Raw genomic sequence first — 24,374 nt, 5'->3', positions numbered from 1 at the left:
CTATAAGTTAGTATGCCCTCTGACTTCACTTCATAATTTTACACTTAACATAAAATTATGTACTTGTATGTAAGTCTGATCTGTATTTTGTATGTTATCGTATCTGTTCAAATTTGTATATACATGACACTGCTTTTGTTGTTGCTTGTGAGCCCTGGAAGATTTGTCCATTTGGGGCTAAATAGCATCCTATATATAGCTAGTAAACTCAATAAACTCAACTCAAAAGAGAAAAAAACACAAAATATACAGAAAACTTCTCAAGGACAAAAAAAATGCTAAAACAGGAATTTTTGCTGCAATGCCAGGTAGGGCCCCAAATCACTTTGACCTTCAAAAAACTAATTAATCATAAAGGAACTGCACTTGCCTGCAGGAACTTGAGCCTGGTGAAGAAGTCGTTGACGTAGCTGCCCAGCGGCTTGAGACTGGGGTAAGACTTCTTCATCCACATGCCTGGGATCTTACCCTGCAACATGCTGTTCACAACCTCTTCAAGGTCAGAGGACATCACCACAAGACCCTGGGGAACAGACAGAGAATGGGGGAGTGACTGACTGGACAGCAAGCCTCTCCTTTTTCTTCTTTGTTTTTCTGTGCTTTAAAACCTTAACAAGACAGGCTTAGGGCTCCAAGCACAGTACGTAAGACATACACAAGACTGTCAGTTTTAACCCACTCACATTTTTTTTGACAAGTTTGGTGGGCTCCTTTATGTGTTTATGTGTCTCTCCCCTCTCCAATTTAATGTCCTATACACAAGGGAACCTCTGTGAAAATTCAAGCGTCCGAAACTGCCCGGACGGCGTCTACAAGCGTCCAATGGCGTCCGAGCGCGTTTCAGACGTTCTGGACGCGTTCATTGCCGTCCGAAACGGCCGCGGACACATCGTGAGCGTCCGTGCCGTTCTGTCAGTTTTTATGGTGAACGCCCGAACGGCTGAAAGACCTTCCATTGCCGTCGGAGACGGCCACTGATGGGGCTATAAAATACTTAGTCACCCGACGCCGGCAGACGGCTGCGTCTTTTCTTATGATCCCCACGGGAAACATGACGTTTTAACTTCTGCACATGCGCCAATTTCAGCGGGTGAATTCGAATTTCAGACCGTTGAACACTCCGGCGGTTGCAGGACTTATGTTCAGAAGGTGACTATTTCTGTGGATTTCATGTCCGTTTGTTAAATTTTGCGCACTTTTGGACCAAGGACTTCACGTCTAGACGTAGCAGCTGATGTTTGTACGACATTGTGCTGAGGTTGGGTTTACGGCGATGACTGTATCCGTTATTTATACTAAAAAGAATGTACAAAAATTATTTGTCGTGCGCCGACAAGGGGGAAAAATTATACTACTTACTCGAAGCAGCAAACCTTGGACAGCAGAAATCACAGATGTGACAGACGTCAAAAGAAGCAGCGGTTCTTCCGTTAGCTGATTGTCGATACTTTGCAGGCGCCGGTAAGTGAACACTTTGCATTTTATTCTAATTTTTTGTACATTCATCTGTTGCAAAGTTTACCGACGACTTGTTGTTACGGGTGCCCTCCCCACATACGCGAAGAAATGATAAAATTTAGGATCTTGTTTTGATGCCACAAAATAAAAAGAATTATGAACACGTTGTAGAATACTTGTAAAAAATATCTGTTGTTTCTATTAAGAATGATAATGCTGTTAAAATGTAGATTTAGACAACAGATAATGAGATAGCACCTACCGATTTTGCCGGTGCCAATCAAAATCTTAGTCGGCTCTTCCAACTACTTGGGGTTAGGAACTTATGAAACGGAAGACTTTATTTCGCTACCTCGAAATAAAAAAAAATGACTTATGATCTTTGTAGAAAATTTAACGTTATTTCACATTTATATATCCAGTCTTTAGCAAATACTGGTGCAATTAAAATTTACGATAGAAAATTTCAAACGTCCTGTATTTACCCTTGATGTTATGTGGGCTCGTCCATTCTGATGTAACGTGTCGGCACGGCGGCACAAAAAGCCGCGGACACGATTGAAGGCCGGATTGAATTTCGTACATGTAGCAAAGTTGATTAAACGCCGCGGAGTACGTGTAAACAATTTACGAAGAAATTTGCTGTTTGTGTTTGATTTTAGCTAAACCTGACGGCCCGGTGGTGGGTGGTCTTCTACAATTCACTGCCTGGCTGAATATTTGTTTGTTTGGTATGTGGGAACGCTTATCCCTAGAGGCCATAAAATCATAGCCGTGACCGGATGCCGTCAGAAACGGCGTCCGGACAGCCGTCTGCACACGTTCCAAATTAAATGCACCGGCCCGTTATGAGTTTCTACTGTACTGCCTGACTAACTAAAACTGTGTCTTGAAGAAAAAATATTTTGCTAGGAGTTTGGCCCAGATATTAACCTTTAATAATATAGCGATGACTGCCTCTTGGCCTTTCATTCCATTTTCTGTCGAATTTTACGATCTGTACCCCCCGTGGGAAGGCGTGGTGGAGGCTACCGCCCGTACCAGCGGCCTGGATTATGCCGTTTATGCCCGTCGCAATCGGCGTCCGATCCGTCCCAGCAGCCTGGATTACGTCATTTACGTCCGTCGCAATCGGCGTCTGGTCCGTTCGCAGAGACGTCTGTTCCCAGCGGGGGGCCCGCCCGACGGAGCGCGGGAGCGTCCGGCTGCCCGCTTTCAGACGCCGTCTCGGACGTCCCGAACGTCCGACCGGACGCGTCTAAAGTGCCAATCTAGACGCGTCCAAGCGTTTGTTATGCCGTTCGGACCGTCTTGGACGTTTCGTCGGGCGTTCAAAAGCCCGTCCCATGCCGTCCGCCGCCGTAACCGTCCAAAGCGTCCCAATAATTTAAGACGCCTTGGACGGTTGTCGCAAACGGCGTTTCGCCGTCTGAGACGCTTGAATTTTCACAGAGGAAGGCCCTGGTCGAAGCTACATGTAAGTTAACTCATTTTTCACCTAAGTGAAGTGAGGAAAGTCATGTCAAGTGCCTTTCCCAAGGGCACAAGATTGGTGGCATGGCAGGATTTGAACTCGGGACCTTTTGGGCCTGAGCCCAATGCAACGCGCTGCCGTTTATGCCACGCGATCTCACAGCCTAAAAACAACTCCTATACATCTGAAATTACAGGAGCCTGATACTGGCTGAATATCGTTATGACCAGCTCTATATGTGGGTACCTGTATAGCATCTCGCATGTTACATAAGCTTAAGTAGTGCTCACCTTGATGGCCTTCTGCACATTCTGCAGACTGCTCCTGATGATGGACAGCAGGGCGTTGAACCTGGTCATCTCCTGCACCAGCAGTGTGTTCATGCTCTGGGTGTACGACGTCGGGTACTTCCGCAGAACCGCGTCCGTGTCAAAGTTCTTGGGCAGCTTGGCCACGATGTCGCCGGCCACCGAGTAAATCTGTTCGTCTTCGGACTTGCCGCCCCCGGACGACGCCCTCCCCTGGGAAACAAAAGAATGTTACCTTATTTGTAAGTACAGGAACTAAAAGTTCAAGAAGTGTTGGGATTGTCCCACCAAAGGAAGTGTCACTGACGAAAGATACTGGATGGCTGTCTGAAACGTTTGACCATCTTCAAAATCATATCCAGTTGCTTGAGTAACTGCTTTTTGGCATATCTAATTCCCTGTATGTCTAACCTTCATCGACGTATTATGACGTGTTATGACAGTTCATAAGAAAATGCATTACAAAAGGACAGACAATAATGTACTGGCTTCTTGATACACTACTGTAACAGTCTATTGAGTTCGGAAAAAAAATGCTCATGATGACTTAAAGCATCCTTTCCTAAAGCCTCCACGACAGTATTAACAACCTTCAGCAAATGATTGCTACAGACGTATATTTAATTATATTTATTATTAATGAATCAAGAATATTTTTTGCTTAAAAACCTACTACTACATTGGAACGGGCTGAGTGACCTTCAAAAACATTGGCCAATGTCAAACCTTACAGCCATTACTGAGCCTTGCAAGCTGTTAGTGAAGTCACTCTTTTTCTTTGACCGATCGTCAGTGATAAACTTCAGTGCTGCATCTTACCTGTGTCAGTAGGATACTGTTGAACATAGTGTTAGTTTCTCCCTGGTCCTTGGTGATGTCAGCGTTGGAGTGCATACCAAACACCTCCGGGGCAGGGATCAGGGGAAGGCTCTTGGTGTACTCCACGTAGTGGTCTGATGACTGCGGGGAAAAACAAAACAATAATCAATATTTGTATATCTGTATAAACATGAACAAACAGACAAAAAAGACCCAGGCTCTTCCATTGACCGAATGACCTAGAATGACTCTGCCAGCTGTCATTACAATAGATTACTTAGTCTATTTCTGTCAACTCTGAACTTCCTGTCACTCAGACCTTCACTTCTGGTCAATATGACCTTCACCTCCTGTCACACTTGCAACTCTGACCTTTAAACTTACTTCCTGTTACCCTGCAGTGAATGTAACTAACATATGGAAAATATGTAAGACAAGCAGAAAAGAATGCACAACAAGCAAGCAAACAGAGATACATGCCAAAACAATACCTACATATTATATAGACTTCAAAGTAAAATGGGGCACTTACTTCTCCCTCCTCAGGTGCGTAGTACTGCCCACTGGGGGAGAACTTGTAGTCGTCCTGACAGATCTCAGGACAGTAGAACTTGTTGAGGATGGTGTTCAGCGTACGACGATCTCTGTCGTCAGTCACACGGCCACCGTAGTTACACTCGCCAGTCAGGTACCTCAGAGCAGGGTACGGAACATCCTGAGAAGTAAACAATTGGTTTTCTTGTTCGTAAAAGCACAGAACCACAATTGACCGGTGTGTTTCAGTTGTTAAAGAATAATTTTGATCATCTGATATATCATAAATAAATGTTATTGTAATTGATCATGTCATTTTTACTGCACAAGGTATTCCTTACTAAAAAGGTCAAATATATTAAGTGGTATAATCCTTCCCCCTGTAAATGATAATCAAAACAGAAAGAAACTTGTTCAACTAAATGCCTTTCACTCAAATGACACTCAGAGCTCCTATATGAAATCTACAAGGAGGTGAAGACAAATTCTTGACATCCATCCATTTTTTCATTCATTTGTTCAGTCATTCTGGTGATAAAGAAGTTCACTGACCTCATACTCATCCAGGAACATCTTGAGCTGCCTGACGCTGATACGCAAGTCCGTCTCGTTGAACTCGTACGGGATGTTCCATCCGAGAGGACCGAACTTACGCCGCTCTTGCACCAGGGCGTGGAAGAAGCAGAGTCCGTACAGCATCTTCTTGAAGTATTTCTAAGGGGAAAAAGTGGTCAAAAAGACACATTAGTTTCTTAGTGCAAGGATCATCACATTAAAGGCTCTAGACCTACCAGTATATATCAATTACAATGTATATTGTAAAATGCAACATACCGGTAGTTAAGTCATGAATTGTGCACTTTCAGAGTCAGACATATCTCAATGATACAGATACATGTACACATTCAACAATTCTAGCTCCATTTAATTTAAAGTTTAAGTAAAATAACTTGAAGTACAGTTTTCTTTATTTCTGAACTACCCTGGTATTGATGATATAAAAAATTTGACAGAATGTTACCAATCATGTATTAAGCTAAATGACAACTAGAGGACATTTGGATGAGTGTAGCAGCTGCAGTACTTACAGGTTGTTTGCAGCCACCGAAGAACTCCGGATCAGAGATCGGGTCCATGAGGAAGGATCCCACCACGTTCATACGCAGACCTTTGGGAGGCTCGTTGGTCATCTGAAACAACCAACGAAAAATACATTCAGCAACCTCATTGAACACAATGTTTACGAATCAAAAAGAAGACCAGGCCCTGAATTTTCTCACCAAATCTTTCTTTAAATTTTTATTTATTCCATTCTTTCTTATTCTTTCTTTTGTTCTATCTTCCTTCCTTCCTCCCCCTCCATCCCTCCCTTTCCTTTTTTTTTTCTCTTTCTTTTTTTTCTCTCTACTCAAATAGTGTTTTATACTATGGTCAAAATTTTTAACAATCCATTTTAGCCACAATGATGTAGCATATCTATCAAAAAAGTACGACAAAGACATGTTCCACATCTTACCTTGACACCGTTCTGTAGCACAGTGACAGGGAAGTGTTCAGATGGGTAACTGGTGAGCCACAACCGGAAGTCAGGGTGGACAGTATCTGGGTTCAGCTCCTGGAAAGGGGAAACAAAAATCATTAAGATCACCAAAACAACTGTAATTTTACACAGTTATTTGTTTGTTATTGTGTTAGATTGTATTTTTCTTAATTTTTTTACTCCTGATTTACCACAAAACAAGGCTCTAAGAGCCACTTTCAAATGTTTTGGGTTTAACTTAGTAAACTGTAATGGATTTGTAATGATAGATGTTTTGATTAATATTCCCCTTTGACTTGAAAAGTCTATGTGGGAAGCAATGATGAGGAAAGATGTTATGTATAGTTCTAGGACATATGCAGTTTTCTTCGTGACTCAGGGGTGTTCAACTCTGACACACTGAGCATGCACAGTTGACACCTTGAAGCAGCTTAAGTTATTTCATCAGAATGACCTCGATCTTACCTCACAGAACTTCTCGAGCGTGGTCATCCAGGACACAGCCAGATGGCAATTCTGCAGGACGGTCCACAGCCCCTCCTTCATGGCCTTGTCCAGCATCCGCATGGCGATGGGACCCTGACCCTGGCCCAGAGACAGGGAGTCCATCTTGGTCCCACCAAAGCCCTGAAGGGATACGTCAATAAAGGTTAGACATCCAGGTAATAAGACACGCCAAAATGCAGTTACTCACTACAAGCAACTGGAGATGATTTTGGGACTGATCAGACATTTCAGATAACATCCACTATCTTTTGTCAGTGACACTGAGGAGACCTTGTTGAACAAAAGCATGCTAAACCTTGCTGTTAACCTAACTGTAAACATTTTTGATAATGTTTCGAAGCCATTAACCAATCCAACAAAAAACAATGAAGAAATAAATACTCAGTCTGATAGAAACATAAAGATCATAACTTTCTTTGCAGAATGTGAAAGACAAGAGCAGCTTCCCCTACCATGTCATCTGCGAACTTCAGCAGGGCAGCCATGGGGTCACCACCAGGAGACAGCACAAAGATCAGCGGTGCACAGCAGTGGCTGTCCCCAAACGCCTTCCCGAGGTCGAACGGTGGCGGCTCCACGTATTTCTTCCCCAGCTCGGCGGTGACGAAGTCCTGGATCATGGGCACGATCTTGTCGGGACGCAGGCAGCGCATGACGAGCATACGCTTGAAGTTCTCCATCTTGGCCCATTCAGCGGGGTATGTGACAACATGAGGCTCGGAGCTGTTGGAAGAAGGACGGACAGATTTGTGTGGTGTTATTTGTAAACAAAGAATTTTGCCATTTGATATCATATAAGGTTTCTTTGAATAAAATGATTTTCAATAACCCTTGTGGTGTGGTATCAAATGCCTTCTGAATTCTAGAGATCAATTATGCCTTTAACAGATTTGATGTAAGAAAAATGTGCCTACAGTGCCAGGCACAATGAAAAGCATACTGTCAATCTTCAATTTTTTTGCGGTCAACATGGTTTTATTGTCATGGTGTTCAGTGACTGCAAAATACACCACAGACATGTGTTTTGCAATTCTTCTGCACTATATGATTGTTTAAACCACAAACTTAAAAAACTGGAAACATTTCAAACACTCCTATCCCTTCCTACTGCCAAATTAGGTCAGCACCAAAATAACTAATGTACAATACAAAAACTGAAAGGCCCATGCATGATATAGGATCTGTAATAAGTTATGTATAATCAGTTCAGTTCATCCTCGGAGAGGTGACACCAGTGTCTCCAAGTGTTCCTGTCCAGCATGACCGTTCGGTCCGGAGTTCGTTGGCCTGCAGTCCAGTCTTCATTTTCATCCCTACCTGTCGTAGACCTCCTTCCAAGCGTCCTTGTACTGAGTGAACTTCTTCCTGATGCCCTTGTAGTGGTCCAGCTCGTCCAGACGACAGAACTCGTCCCAGGACTTGGCGGGCAGCCAGGTGCAGGGGTTGGAGTAGGGGTTGTCCAGACCGATACCACCTGTCAGGAGGAAACGCCACTCTTCCTCCTGGATCTTTCCCTCACCTGGGAATCAAAAACAAATTTGTAAGTCAGCAATGTCATTAGAAAAAGTATGTCCACAATGATACTTGTGTGTTGTCAGCGTCTACCATTAAACTTTACCTTGGAATAAGAACAATTTTCTTTCCTATACTGAAGTAAACTTCTCATAAACTGTTATAGAACTTTGAACACCTTTGAACATTCCTGAGTAGTCTTGTCTATGGCTAAATGTCTAAAAACTGAACCTTGCACTGGAGAAGAGCAACTGTTCTATCCCATTTTAAACTGAACAAATAACTACATGGAAAATGTTACTAGAACTTTGAACATCATCAAACAGTTCTGTCTAGTCCTGCCTATCAAATACAGAACAGATATCTAAAACTGAACATTTCCTTTGAAAAAAGAACAGTGTTTATTTTCTATTCTGAACTAACTGCACTTGAACTTCTGAACTGTCATCAGAACTTTGGATGTGAACATTTCTGTGTAGTCCTACATGACATCTAAAACTGAACATTTCCATGGAACAAAGAACAGCTTTTATTTTCCATTCTGAACTGAACTACCCTTGAACTGCTGACTATCACTAGAACTCTGAACATGAACAATCCTATCTAGTCCTGCCTACCCTGTACAATTGGAGGGTTCTCTCTCTCATCATCATCATCCAAAACTATATAAGGCTGTGCTGTGTGGGGAGTAAAAATCTTCAAATCAACCTTTCATAAACTAATAAGTTTTAATTAACACTAGCCAATGAACAAGTTGCATTTGAGCCTGCCTGCAAGATTAGACCAATCTTGACTGTCCATCACAATTAACAGTTCAACCAATGAAAGAATGGCAATTAGTACTTCAACCAATGTCATGAGAGAAAGTATTTTGTACACTGTACCTGTCAAATTAAAGTAAAAACATTTCTTTTCAAAACAGCACTCAGGCAATGGGTTCAAGCAGTTTATTGATATAAATTTTGCACATCAAACTACTTATAAAAATGTACAAAATATGAGCTGTACTTATGCCATTGTGTACAATCAAAAGTTGTAACAGTGCTGCCATTTATACAGTTTAGTGATACTATCTGACTAAGCAAAAAGACTTACCTTTGAGTAAGTTGATGGTGAGGATGAAGGAGAAGAGCAGCTTGTCCTTCTCAAACAGGGAGCGGCAGATGTTACAGTACAGCGAGTAGGTGAAGTGGCCACGCAGGTTCTGCAGTCTGGTACACGAATGGGGAAATTTATGTTGAATCTCTAAAAAGCATCTACATTTAGCTTAACCATACAAAAAATCCAATAACGAGAGGGTCAGATGCTGTATACAGTATAAAATGGTCCAAGCACCAGGCAAATTCACACGTCCTCAAGGAGGAATAAATTTGAACAGTTACTGGGAAATATGACTTCACATCCCATTCAAAGAAGTGTAACCATTGCAAGCACTGTAGCATGCAAATTAGGCAAGTACATGTAACAGGCTTTACATCTGACTCAAGAAAAAGGTACAATTCTGATGAAAAAAATTCTGGTGCATGTCATGTCCTTGGTGCTGAAACTGTCCATGTTGTTGTGTTGCCATCCAATTGACTTAAAATGCCTCCGTTCCAAAAAACTATCACACCAACCCTTGTAATACAAGGTATTGAGATGCAGAAGTACAATTAACCTTCAGCATGATATAAGTAGTCATTTGGCACCAAACTTGTATTGGAGTTAAGCAACAGGGAGATGATTAAAAGAATGGACAACATGAGATGTTGATGACAATAAAATGCATTTGTACAATATCCCAGGCTTGACTGAAAAACAGGTAAAAGAACCAATGTATTGCCCTGGGAAAACAAATGAAGTGAAGTGTAATATTCACCTCTTGTCCAGATCTTCCGCCTTCTCGGAGTTCTCGATGGACATGATGAAGAGGTTGACGAACCAGGTGAGGGAGTACTGGTACATGGGCTCGATGTTAGCCAGGTCCGTGATGGAGAAGAACAAGATGGTGGAATGTTTCGCAATGGGGATGTAGCCTAGACGTGCTGTGTCAATCTTCTTCTCCGTCTCCTCGGCGATGGCCTGTTCTCCGAGATCTCGTTGGCCAGAGCCTTGGAGGAGGACAGCACCTTGATGGCTGTCTCGTCTTCCAGGATGTTTCCTTCAGATGAGGAGAGAACCTGGGGGGAACACAACATAAAAGAATATTTGTTTTGTGTGTGTTTTGCATAGCTTGAGTGAAACAATTTTAGGCGCAACATACCAGTTTTGAAATGTAGCAATACGTACAAGCTGTGAAACAGCTAGTGGTTTGATCCACTCACACTGGAACAGAATCCTACACTTTTCAATAAGTGTGAAAGGTTCTTTGACATGGGACCTATAGCTGTATGTACCATCTGAGAGGAAGTTCCTAACAGATGATAGGTACTCATTTTTACCTTTCGAGTGAAAAAATTGGTGTAAAGTGCCTTTCCCAAGGGTAAAAACATTTGGATCTGCAAGGAACCATTAGATTCCATTGCCATCAAGAACCAAGGTGGTCTTGTGGTTAGGGATAGACTGGGGAATATTGTAGGCATTTGTGTGTAAAATAACAGATTTTTGCTTCAAAATCATACAATTTTCCATCGCAACATAATGCACAAAATTTGGCCATTTAAGCAACGTCTGATATTTTCACTAAAATTACTACAATTTTTACCTCTAGAATCTTGTCCTCAATCTCCTTGAGCTGTTTCTTGTTCTCAGCAGACTGAACGATGAGCTGGTTCTTCTCTTCCTCCAGCTCAGGCCTCTCACACCTCACCACGATACCCAGCAGCTGGTCCTCCAGACCCTCCGGAGTGATCATGAAGTTCAACAATGTCACCTATAAACAAGTAAGGAAGTCTGGGTTAAAAGTGCTGTCCAGCATGTAAACATTTTGTGTGCATTACATCACAGTCACCATTTGATATAAGGACGAGCAAATCTTGGTAACAATACAAATAAAAACAAAACCATTTTGAAAGACCAATATGCCTTAACAGAGTAGCCATATAAGGACATTGTCAAACAGATCTTGACAGTCCATATAAGGGCAAACCCACCTTGAAAGACCATATAAGGGCAAACAGATCTTTCAGTCCACATAAGGGAAAAATCCACCGTGAAAGTCCATAGAAGGACAAACCCACCTTGACAATGGCCATATAAGGACAAAGAAGGCTTGTCAGTCCATATAAGGACAAACCCACTCTGACAGAGTGACCATATAAGGGCAAACCTTAACAACAAACCATATATGGACAAACCCACCTTGACAGAGTGACCATATAAGGACAAACCTTGACAACAAACCATATAAGGACAAACCCACCTTGACAGCAGTCTCGGGCAGGTAGTGGGGGTTGCGCAGCTTGGTGGTGATGTAGAAGCGGAAGTCCTGGGAGTACTCGATGGTGGAGTCACCCAGACGGATGCAGAGACTGCCACCCTGTTTGAAAGTCTGTTTCAGCAGCAGAGGCTCCAGGATTGGATCCAGCTCTTCACCCACATTCTCCAGCAGAACCTGGACAGTGGGACAAGAAGTACATGCTTTAGGATGCTTCCCTTCACATTAAACTGAATTAAGTAAGAATAGCAAGTCATAATCAGTAGTTATAATATTTAGCTCTAATTCATGCACATCATGACAACATCCAGTAATTCCTTTTGCCCCCTTTGTACTTTGCTTTACTTAATAATATCACCCTTTTCTGTCTCTGTATGTCTGTCAAATGTTTGCATTTTTGTGAATTTTGCATTTCTATGTTTTGACGGAGGTGACTAAGGCTATGGAACAGTTTTTTCCCTTGCCTACAACCTCAATCATGACCTTGAAACACCTGCGTATGACCTTGCTACCTACCGGAGTGCCAAACTGGATACAGTTCTCCAGAGTTCGGACAAAGTCGCCATCTGTCAGTTTGATGACGTGGATGTTGTTGGCCTTCTCCATGTTCTTTACCCACTTGTTTGCCTGACCCTGGGGGTCAATCATCAATGGCCAACGACGGGAGTTACTGGAAAAATAATTGCCACATACATCAACAAGAAATCAAAACTCATGCATCTCCATGAAATATAGCTTTATTGAATTTCTTGTTTTATTCCTTAAAATTGTTAATTTCTCACTGTTTATATCTTACACTGTCTTTTAAGGCAACAGACATGCAAGTAGTAGAAAGCTGAAGACAGGAAAGAAGATTCTGGGACTTTTCTTGGACCTTTGACCTAACTTCCTGTCAGCGATCCCACCATGCCTAGCATGTGTAAAACATGTAAAACTCATGCACAAGAAACCGAAGCGATTAACTGTCTTCGCCGCCCTCCCACTTCTAAAGACACATACCTGATGATGATACCGTTGTCGATAGAGAAGGTGTCGGTGGGCAGACCTGCGATGTTCCAGGCACGGATCTTCACAGCATCACCCAAGGTTGCACTCAGGGAGAAGTCCTGGGATGCCGGGATACCCAGCTCCTTACATTCACCGTACCACTCTGTGGCCTGGTCCTTGGGGGGCAGAACAGATGAAGTGTTAGGCACATATCAGTTTGTTTTAAACTGGAAGTATTCTTTTCAATATGTCTGTTTCAACATGTCTGTTTCAATTTGTCTATTTTTCTGCTTTATTTTTCTGCTCTTCATATACATGTATGACAGTCACTCTCACCACAGAGTAACAGGAAGGGAAGCATTGCCATAGTGAAAGGAAGTTAAGTTCAAAATTGCCCGAATTAGTTCTTCATCAACCTGTATGACTGACAGACATTCCAGGTTGTAGACTGTCAATGGGAGTCGTTTTTTGCCATCTTTGTATGAAATGATGAAGTGCTACAAAGCAATATAATTTCAACAATGAAAAATGCTGAGTCGGCCGGTTTTCCTCATGATGTCTCACCTGTCTGAAGATGGAGGTGAAGGCCCCCAGGTACGCCACCACACCTGATGACACCAGCACGTCACCTGTCAGGTTAGTGTACTGTTCTCCCAGCTCCTTAGCCATCTGGGTCCACCTGGGAATTAGGATACAACAAGGCAAACCTTCAATCACAGTAACACAACATCATAGGTGATCATGTGCGACCAAGGGTTCACATTGGTCTGCATTGAGTTACGGACCATACTAACTACTTGTTGGGTTCTTGTCAGTGCAGAGGTTTGATGCCTGAAGCTTGTGCAGGTTCACACAGGGTGGCTGGCTTTATGTCACCATAAAAAAATGAGATACGAAATCCCTTACTGAGAGTTGGGATTGAACCCCTCCCTTCCAAACACATGGTTGCACAGAATTTGATCCATGTTTTGGAAAATGTTGCACAGAATTTGATCCATGTTTTGGAAAATGTTGCACAGAATTTCATCCATATTTTGGAAAGTACCACTAACTTAACAGTAACACTAAAAAGAAAAGTCTATCAACATGAGCATCAAATTCAACTTGATTCCAGAACTATCCAATCATAGAGGTGCTGACCTGTCCTTTTCTCCACCCAGTCCACCAATCAGCTGCTCTGCCCTCTCCAGTTTCTTGGAGCACATGTCCACTTGGTTCTCAAGGTCGGCCTTCTTGGCCTTGTTGGCCTCCAGCTTCTCTTGTAGACGGGCTAATTTGTCCTGCAGGGGCAAAGATTTTTAAAAATTTGTTTTTCACTGCATTCTTGTGCTTGAGTATGCAAATTTCAATTCATAACCTTATGCATTGCCTTAAATGGACCCTAAGGCATAATTAATGCATTATACGCTTGGAGCTTTATGCATAATTAGGAACCTCATGCATAATAATGCATGAACCTTAGTTTGCAATCTTATGCATAGTTACAATTATGCACAAACATACATAATCATGCATAATCTGAACATGTGAAGTGTGCATACCTTAGGTCTGATGCTGCATTCAATAGATCTCTTTAAATTCATTTTTTCTAATATAGGAGTCATAGGGTACACAACATTGAATGAAACAAAGTGCTATGGTCTACTTCCAACTCTGGTATCAAGCCATGATAGTGTTCTGTCTCCTGTTTTTCAAAATTCGTTTGAGTTTTATATCTGGATGTAAAACTCACCATACTATCAGATGCAAGAAAAGGAACAACGATGAAAAAGTACAGATGTAGCTGTCCAAGTCTGAAAACTGACACGTACCTGGACTTCCTTCAGGGCAGCTCTCTTCTGGTTGAGTTCTCCCATGGCGACAGCAAGTTCTCCCTCAGCTTCCTTCAGTTTGATTTTCTTAGGGGCCACCACCTTCGCCACTCTGGAGGGGAGAACAGCAAAAAAAATATCAGCAAACTATCCATTTTTTTTCTATGTTGTGACAATTAGTTGTACCAATTTGTGATGGCTGAAATACTGTCTATCAATATACACTCAGGCAATCTGTACTAAGTAATGCTTAGGACATAAGAGTTGTCTATCAACATCTAACTGAATTGCCATACCAGGACCATGATAACATTTGATTACTGTATTCCAGACAGTAGTCCGCATTTCATGGTATACCACTGGCTTCTGCTTATATTGCTCAGGTTTCCATGCAAAATACACAGTGTTGTATTCTCTATGTATTTGGAAATCGATATCTAGATACTGCTACATGACGTATGATCTCACTTGTCGTATGACTCCATGGCACGTGCCCACTTGCACAGACCCTCGGCAGCGGTGGAAGCCACCTTGATCTTGTCAGGATCAAACTCAGGGTTGGTGATGTACTTTGTACGGATGATTTTCATGACGGCTGGAGGGATGTTGTCCTGGAAAGATTATAAGAATGAATGTCAGAGTCTAAAATCTTCATATCTGTTATTCTGAAAAAAAGTCCTGAGTGCATGTTGGGATGTTGAAGTGCCGGTTCTTTTATAGGGCTTAAAGGATGAGGTGACATTTTTTCCCTTTAAATTCAATTTCAAACCCATTGAGCTATCTCCATCCAAAAACATAATATAGCATGTCCAGGGCACAAGATATGAAAACCACAGGTTCTGCTGCAGTACCAGGAAAAGTCACAGGTGCTGCTTCAGTACCATGAAAACTCACTGACAGCATAGCAAGTATCATACAGATTCAGTCACAACTTCTCTAACTATGCTGTCTACAAACACACAAACAGCAACAAAACCATTATATAACCTTCTTGGCTATGAGCCAGTATAAAACTGGGACTGAAGCTTGACACGTCTTACAACGACACACTCTGGTATATCTTATGTTGATCTTACCTTATCATAGTCCATAAGGCTCTGTAAGAACTTCATGTCACCGAGAATACGCTTGGACGGGCCCCAGAAGTCCTCAATCTTCTTGCCTGTAGATATGGATGAGTTGGGTTATTCAAGAGATGGCATAAGACAAAAACAAGGTACTTTGAAGTCAATTGATAATGACAGACCTGATGTGGGCATTGTCGGATTATTTCATATCTACTTTTACAATGTTCTAAATTCAAGTTAGAAACAATACTGTAATACAGTATTGTACACATTGGAAACAAAAATTAAGATACTGCAAAAGTTTAACAAATCACAGTATAATAGTTTAATTTCAACTGGGAATGAGACACCAAGTCAACCTCTAGTACCTAAAAGGAATCAAGCTGATGCGCTTCTAGTGCTAAAAAAGGGAGGGGGAAAGATTCTATGAGAACACCAAGAGACAACTGTGTTACAGCTCTTCTGTAATGTTAATGTCATTAGTCCCTACATGTACGTGCAAAAACTACTGACCACCCTGTGCTCACCAATGTTACCTTTCTTCTTGTTTTTTCCTTCATGCATGATTGTAATCAATTAGTAAACAATTCATTTAGTAAGAACTTTTAACGGGTAAATAACACTATTATTACAAAATAAAAAGAAAAGTGCTGTACTCAAATTACCAAGAAGGAGGGTTAAAAATGGTTGATATATATTCAAAACGCAGTAGCCTACAGGCTGTGTGGGTTAAAAGACTAATGCAGTCGGCACTCGATGACACTAAAGAGCGCCACTGGCATCTTATACCAATACACTTTATTAATCATTTCGGAAAAGATTTCCTTCTCTTCCGCTTCAATTTTTGTAAAGGAGGAGATGCTCCTTCTCTTAGAGTGCTCCCACCCTTCTATAGACATGTAGTCTTGACCTGGCACGAACTTGGAGGGGGAAAAACAGACTTTGTAAGACAAAGACAAGAAATAATTTGGTGTAATAAAAACTACAAGCTTAATAACAGCACATTGTTCTTTGAACACTGGATTAGGAGCGGATTGATATATGTAAATGACTTATGTGAAAACTCTGAATATGTAGCATCTGATATATTGTTAAGAAAGCTAAGTGACAAAAGAAACTGGATGAGTGAATTTATGCAGGTCAAAAGAGCTATAGGCTATAGCTGGACTGATGAAAACGATTGTACTGGTCGTGAAACATTATATGGCACTTGTGTATGGTTCAATTCCAGCATGATTTCACTTGATACACTTAACAGTAGATATTTGTATTCTGTTAGTCTCATGGAAAATGTTGTAAGACCTACTGCCCAAGCATATTGGGATTCTGTAACCCCTAATCTTGATTGGAAAGCTATCTGGGAGTCCCAGACATGTTATATCAGATACAACAAGCTCCGCGAATTCAATTTCAAATTGCTCCATAAAATACTTCCTTGCAGATACCTCCTAAACAAGTGGAAAATAAGAGATACGTCTGGAAATGTATACAGTCCTTTTTGTGATATCTGTAATAAGCTGGAAAACTATGAACACATGTTTTTAGAATGTTCTAGACTAAGGAAATTTTGGGGTAGATTAAATAATACTGAAGACAATCAATCTGTTAAAAATGTACTGTTGGAACATAACAAATGTAACATTACATTGTTGACTATCGCCAAGTTTTCAATTTATATTTCTTGGATACGATGGAAAGATAACCCGAGACAATTGCTACTCGATGATGTACACAACACGTTTATGTCCCTGTGCTCCCTGTACAGTGCTGAGTAAATAAAATAAAGTGCTGTGGCGGACACGGAAAAGTTTAAAAAAAAAAAAAAAGTCTAAGTTAGGAAACTTCGTTTTTAACATGGGTATTATAAACGTTGCATGATTTGGGGGCTATACAACAATCCGCTTTTGAGAAAATAAAAACTCTGTAACACGTTACGTATATTGCAAATAGCCTTGTAGCGTGCGTAGTTCAGTGGGTAGTGCCCACATTAAGCAAAGCTGATATTTTTGTATAAATGATCATTTGACAGATAAACGTCTGCTACAAAGTAAAAAAAAAAAAAAACACTATTATTATACATGAAATTATGATTGGTCCAATATACTTGGCAGAAAATTTACTATTGGGACATCTCGTGTCTGTACGGCTAGTACGGAGTATTATACATTTTCAAGATTTTCTAAACATATCAAGGAGCAAGTATGATTTTTGTCCGCCACAATAGACCAATCCTGACTGTCCATCACATTTATCAGTTTAACCAATGACAATTAGCAACTCATCAGATAGGGGAGTATAAACATTCAGGCACCTTTGACCCGCTGTTCATGTTAGAATTGAGTGGGTCATCTGCCCTCAGGAAGGCTAAAGTGCCAAATATGGTATTGTTGAGCCTGAACTTTAAAATTGTAATCTATACCAAGTTCTATCCCATTGAAGACACTGTTATCCATTTCAAGCATTGAATTTGGATCCGATTTCATTGCCCAGTAATGAGTAAAGCAACACTAAGGATGACAGTGCAGTACCTGAGCCTGAGGGATCAGGAATCCTGTCTGGTTTCACTCCCTTCAGCACACAGATGGACTCCATCACCAGCTTCACACCGGCAGGGGGACTCTTCATGGACTTCACCACTGTGATGTCCTATAGACATATATAAGAGCAATGTCAATGTTTCTTAGTTCCACAGACCCTTTAGTAAAAGCTTTCTTCCTATCAACTGATGATTCAATTTGCCATCAATGATGATGTGTCTAGGTAACACTCTTATTCTTTGCATTCAACTATTACTTAATTGCAAAATAATCAATGGGACATTAATCTGTAAGAATAAATCAACTTTGTATATGTCTTATCGAAAGTTGTCTAAACAGTCCCAAACATTATAAGTGAATACCATAGGGTAAATGTAATACATTTTGTATAATTCTTCTAATGCATCCCTACTGTAAATTCTTCATATCACAAATATGTAACATTACAATAACATGTATTTTGTATAGAGATATGCCAGGCTTTCTCAGTACTTACAGCAGGAGTGAGAGTGTTGAGGGCAGCCAGGGCAGACTCCAGGATGGGGATGGCCTCGGCCAGGTCAGCGTCACACTCGTCCTTAATGGCCTTGGCTGCTGCTGCCTGCTGATTGGCTACTGCCTCGTCAGCTTTCACCACCTGAAGAAGTTGTGACAAGTGTTTAAAATCTTATCTTGATCTTCATCACATCAAGTTGTACATCTGTTGATGGATTTCTTACAAAGACTATGATTGGGAAGTGATCGGGAGCAAAGTCACGAGGAGGTGACTTGCAACAGGTCTAAGGTACAGCAAGAGGTTTGATTGCTGTTAGTGTTAGGTGCTAAGAAGCTGATGCTTTAAGCAAAAGGTAGTCATACTTGGTTGTGAATAAACTCGTCACTGTGTATTTAACTATTACTGTAAATGCATATTAAGTTCATAGGGATTTGATTTCGTGGTAGCAGGAGAAAGGACAGTTTGCGGTAGTTTTAAGTTCACAGTAGCACCATGCACTGTAGACTCTTACTGCCATGGAAAAATGTTCACGGTGATTTGAAATTCGCAGTGGGTTGGCAGCGCAAAAATTTCTGCATTTATGGTACTTGCATCCACAATCGGAAAATACTTGATATGAAATGTTTGATATGTTGTATCTCCTGGCAGATGTAAATAGATGAAGACTCTTACCTTCTCTTTCTTTGCCACCTCAATGGAGTCCCGTTCAATGATGACCATCATCTCGTCGACCTCCTTACTGGCCACGATGAGCTGCGGCTGCAGAGCCTGCAGTTCCTGCTGCATGACTCCCACCTGGTCTGCTGCAGACTTCAGCTTCTCCAGCCCAACTTCGTAACGCCTCTTCATCTTCATCACCTCACTGGAGGGAACATGGGAGAAAATTATTTCTTATTTGTTTCTTTCTGTGTCTCGACAACAATTCGTGATTAGTAGCTGTGATTTACTCAGAGAGGGAACCAGTAGCCAAAAAGCAGGTCAAACGTGTAAGAGAAAGAACTTTCAGATGTTTTCCGAGATGTTTCTCAGAGGTCTTAAAGTGTAGCTTTTCATAGAACTTTGGCTCACTAAGTTTCATTAAAAGTGTTCAATCTTTAGATTTTGGTTGTAATGTAAATTCAAGCATGGGTGCCTCCACCTAACAATGGGAGGCATTTTCCTTTCTTTATGATCACTACATTTAGGTGTTGGCAAAGATGTCCGAAGCAATACTGAAAATATTGAAACTTTTGGTTTTTTTATGGCAGCCTATCCATAGCAGAAATGTGTGTTTCCAATGTGCTATACTGCAAAATTCTTTCAAGTTGAACGTAAATCTGAAAGTGAAAACCTCACTTTTCCATCATATCCTGAAATACAACCAACACAAAAGTAAATGAATTTTCAGTACTTACGATCTACGCTTGTCCAGTAGAGTCTTGAAGGTTGTGATGAGTTCCAGGTATGAGGTTGGCGTGGTGTAGTTGTGCCTGCCCAGGGTGTTGAGGAAACGGGTTGACAGTACACGGGTTCCCGTGTGGAACTTCTTACACTGTGTGATGCAGGCCACCCTGGTTTTCTGGTCAATCTCAACGTCTTCCAGGAAACGGGTCGCCACGGCTTCCAGGGCGTCCTCAGGCCATTCCTGTATTACATGAAGATAACATGAAAATCTGTCAAGAAAAACTCCTGAGGGATATCACACAGCTTTTAGTTCATCCGTGGTGGTAGATATCATTCTCAAGCAAAGTCACTATATTACATCGGAGCCTTCAAAGTCACTATATTACATTGGAGCCATACTATATGATATAACCATCCCTTAACAGAAAGTATTCTGTGGGAATGAACTCATACTAGTGTAACTTTGTTGAGCAACAATTGTACGCGATAGAAAGCATGGCATCTTCTGATACAAAACCACAGTTCTATAAGGCTAATCTACTTAATATGCATAGAAAGAAGAGGTTGTGGTTGCATTCGTCCAGTCCTGAAAATGCAAATGAGTCTGGTGACTGGAGAAATACAACCATTGTAAAGAAACAAACTTAAGGTGTCTTAGATTGATGCATAATGCCAAGAATTGCATTTCCCAAACATACAGGGTCACTTGCTCCAATCAAGAGCTGGTTCCAGTACACTTACCTGGAACCAATCAATGGTACAGCAGTTCACCAACGAGGGGAACTTCCGCAGGCGGTTACGGAAGGCGTCTCCAATCGGACTCATGGCCAGTACAATGTGCAGTTGGTCACGGCAGCGCTCGATGAAGTAGTTGAAGAGGGCCTGCGGCGTGCCGTCCGTTTGTTTGGACTTCTCGCGCTGTCTGTCAAGTTGCCTCATCTTCTCACAGATTTCATTTTTCTCGTCCAAGGCGAACAAGTTGGGCACCTCACCAGCGTTTAGAAGACCGTTCACGTCTTCCAGGAATGACTCTTCTTTGATCTGTAAGGTGCATCAGAAAAGCAGATTCTGGTAAGGAAACGCTGTACAATCAATATTTCATCTGTAACTTTAATTAGTTCTATTCTTCAGTAATTACAATTCCTATATATACCTTCCTTAGATCTAAGGATTTAGAACCCTTTTGGGAAGGCTGGGTTTTGAACCCCTGACCTTGTAATCCTGAACTGGAATTGCTGTTAATTGATCCATTGCACGTTAGTTTGGGACCCTGGTAACAAGGCCACCAGCAGTGGTCAGGCTCTCTTGATACAAAAATGAAACAAAACAAAGTTTCTGCCCCAGAGGCGTTGCCATAACCCATTCCTCACCTGTGTGTCTGTGAAGAGGAAGACGCCATGTTGCTCTGAGGCTGTGGACTTCCTCAGGATGGTCTTCAGGTCCTCCCTCCACTCTACACTGGTGTAGCTCTTACTGATCTCCACCTAGCAAACCAAACCACAAGAGGTAAGTATTATACCTTAAGTTAACAGGTAATAGACCTATCCCATATAATGGTGAAAATGTGGAAATGCAATTTAAAAAAGTACAACATAAAAATGCAAACATTTGATGGACATGAGGCCACTCACACTATAGGATAACTGTCAGAATTGGTCTATAGGTGATACTTATATTTGACCAGTTATGGTAAGAAGGAAACATGCTATTATGCGTGTTATACAATGTAAAGAAATAATGTCCTATAAGCCTGCTTTTTTTGGTAGGTACAATGATCATGGGTAAAATTCAATGTCTCAACAGCAGCCCTTTTTCAGTTACCTAAGTCTGTCAGCTGGGTGAGCAGCAACTGGCTGAAATCTATCTCAGCCGTAAAAATTCAAAGAAAATGTGTGTGTTTGTGTGGTGAGAACAAGGACCTTACCTGGAACACTTCCATGTCCGCCATGTGTGCAGCAAGCCTGGTGAGGGACTGTCGGCCGCTGCCACCCAGCCCCACCAGCAGGGCGTGGCTGCGCGGGATGCTGATGATGCGGGAGATACGCGAGACGTGCTCGATGGCAAACTGGAACAGCACCAGGTTCATGGGCTTCTTGCTGAGGTTGTTGAACTCCTCCAGATGGCCCTCCACAACGGTGGTGAGCTTTCCTAGGTCCATGACCTGTAATGATAAGAGCAATGAGAACATTCAACAGGGAATTTGAAGCCATAATGGCATTGCAGCACCGATAATTCCATCAAACATTTATCAGGACTTCCCACAACTTTGCTCCTGACTTCTCCCCACCACAACGGTGGTGAGCTTTCCTAGGTCCATGACCTGTAATGATAAGAGCAATGAGAACATTTAACAGGGAATTTGAAGCCGTAATGGCACTGCATCACTGATAAGCCAATCAAACATTTATCAGGAATTTCCACAACTTTGCTCCTGACTTCTCCCCACCACAACGGTGGTGAGCTTTCCTAGGTCCATGACCTGTAACAAGTATGAGAACATTCAACAGGGAACTCGAAGCCATAATGGTACTGCAGCACCGATAATTCCATCAAACATCTATCAGGACTTCCCACAACTTTGCTCCTGAACTCTCACCAACCATCTGTTTATATTAGACAAGATTCTATTGGTCTCCTGATTGGTCATCTTGGGCAGTTTTGTCTGTAATCTTATTTCTAGTGTGGACCTACATGTATGAAACACATGTATGAAACAGTCTGAGCACACATTTCATTGTTGACCAAAAATGGAACTGACAGTTACACAAAGGGATAAATATGCAAAGTCATTTATTGTACGCTAGTCTAGTTTGATTTACGGCTATTTCCCCCTTCTATAGCCAGAGTACTGGTAATAAAGATGTCTAAAATATATTCCTTAGGTTTTTCAGACTTCTGGGTTAAAAAAAAACTGTTCATGACTTTCAGGGCTTTTTGACACCCAAAAAAATTATACGGTCGGCAGATTTTTTTCTAAGGTCGGTCAGGAGACAGAAAAAACAATATTTTTTCCCTAAGCCTAAGGATGCTCACCTCCACATAATCCTTTTTGTCATTCTTTGGGTCAGTAAAGTCACAGAACAAGAGGGCGCGGATATCGTCCTCCTCTACTTTCCCATCATTGTTGGTGTCGAACCTCTGCATCAACGTGTCAAAGTCTTCCTTCATCTCGCTCTTAACGACATCCCGCAGGTATTTGAAGAGCCAGTCTCTGTCTTGGTCGTCCACCAGACGGTCGTAGTACACGCGCATGACCTGTTTACATCGTCAACAGTTATTTACAATGAAGCTTACATTGAAGGTTATTGGTATGCCCAGTTCCTTCCTTGTAAGTTGTTAGAACGCTGTAAATCTTTTGCAATGGTTTTGTTTATGTGACTTTCCACTATCAATTCTTGGCACCATCAATATGTCTCCCTTGAATGTAGTACTAAAACATTGTTTCAAACCCAAATTTAAAGCACTGAGAAAACCTTCTGTTCCACCTACCACAAAATAAAACCATTGCAAAAGTAAAAAAAATTACAGTAATTATTTTATATTCTTTACCTGTAATGAAATGTAGTGAAAAATGTTTGATTTTGTTAGCATGGTTCTGAGCTGAAGTTTAAGCTTTTGTCTTTTGTAGTGCTAACTCACTTGACTTAAAAACGAATATCACAGAACTGTATAGTCTATTGCTTAAATCCTCTCATGTTAGACCAGCCACTTGTAAATGTCATGCAACAGCCATGGCATACCCTCCTGCAATTCATCCCTCCTACTGATTAGCATTGACCAGCTATCGGCCTATCAGATATTTTCTTGTTAGAGGGAGAGTTACCAGCCAATCACATCACCTCTTGAATGAAAGTGGCAACATGATTGGCTGGTGATGACTGGCCAGCACTACTGCAGCAAGAAGGACGAATCATAGGCTGGCATGCTAGGGGCGTTGCTTGGTACTTACAAGCTGCAGGCCTTGCATGAGAGAATCATTGCCTGAACTGTTGCCATAAGATCATAAGATCAAATTTACTATTCAGTCCTAAACTGGTAAATACAGCATACAAAAACTTCAATTTCAGTAGCAGTGGAGCTGAAATGCAAGAATTGTGCACATGTGGCAGATCTCAAATGGAAAGTAATTACCAATGGTGCAGCTGCAATGCAGTTACAGATGGGTTTTTTAACCAAGTTCTTTGTTATTGAATTTGCTACTAAAGTATCTGCAATAGCAGAGTGCAAAAGACTCAATTGCGATCAGCGCAAGTTTGCGTGCAGCTGACAGGCAAGCACATGAAATGCTGCAAGCACAGTTAACCATGATCAATATTGCTGACAAAAATTTCTCAAATGACTGTAGGCTTTTTCATTTTACTGACAACTCAATCCAGAAATTTTCTCATGAAAAATATCATGGTCAAAATGATGCAATGATGTCCAGAAAAAAGAGAATGCTGAGATGTTCAATGTTCTCTTTCTTCAAACATATGACCTCTGTAATACAAGGTCAACTAACTAAGTAGCCGTAAAGCGTGCTGAAAATGAGCTCGCGTGCAAGATCGCCTAAAAAACGATGCCTTTACTTAACCTACACTCTGCTG

General features: G+C 41.5%; 1 protein-coding gene across 1 annotated transcript in view; it reads right to left on the bottom strand.

Moving 5' to 3' along the window:
- LOC118406252 (dynein heavy chain 7, axonemal-like) overlaps positions 1-24,374 on the bottom strand; it is a 62,937-nt gene that overhangs the window by 2,982 nt on the left and 35,581 nt on the right. The window contains 31 exon segments of the mRNA XM_035806181.1: positions 371-523; positions 3,223-3,453; positions 4,060-4,200; positions 4,592-4,774; positions 5,146-5,307; positions 5,682-5,783; positions 6,110-6,208; positions 6,599-6,760; positions 7,093-7,363; positions 7,958-8,159; positions 8,770-8,829; positions 9,248-9,363; positions 10,011-10,218; positions 10,221-10,311; positions 10,836-11,003; positions 11,493-11,684; positions 12,024-12,177; positions 12,507-12,670; positions 13,059-13,173; positions 13,635-13,774; positions 14,306-14,417; positions 14,774-14,916; positions 15,382-15,467; positions 17,901-18,018; positions 18,406-18,546; positions 19,078-19,267; positions 19,800-20,029; positions 20,530-20,829; positions 21,159-21,272; positions 21,713-21,949; positions 22,822-23,043. Of these exon segments, the coding sequence (XP_035662074.1) occupies positions 371-523; positions 3,223-3,453; positions 4,060-4,200; positions 4,592-4,774; positions 5,146-5,307; positions 5,682-5,783; positions 6,110-6,208; positions 6,599-6,760; positions 7,093-7,363; positions 7,958-8,159; positions 8,770-8,829; positions 9,248-9,363; positions 10,011-10,218; positions 10,221-10,311; positions 10,836-11,003; positions 11,493-11,684; positions 12,024-12,177; positions 12,507-12,670; positions 13,059-13,173; positions 13,635-13,774; positions 14,306-14,417; positions 14,774-14,916; positions 15,382-15,467; positions 17,901-18,018; positions 18,406-18,546; positions 19,078-19,267; positions 19,800-20,029; positions 20,530-20,829; positions 21,159-21,272; positions 21,713-21,949; positions 22,822-23,043 (5,007 nt within the window).

Source organism: Branchiostoma floridae, chromosome 18 (genome assembly GCF_000003815.2).
Source record: "Branchiostoma floridae strain S238N-H82 chromosome 18, Bfl_VNyyK, whole genome shotgun sequence".
Classification (NCBI taxonomy): domain Eukaryota; kingdom Metazoa; phylum Chordata; class Leptocardii; order Amphioxiformes; family Branchiostomatidae; genus Branchiostoma; species Branchiostoma floridae.
The sequence above is the reverse complement of the archived record's forward strand: the minus strand, read 5'-3'. Positions and strand labels throughout refer to the sequence as shown.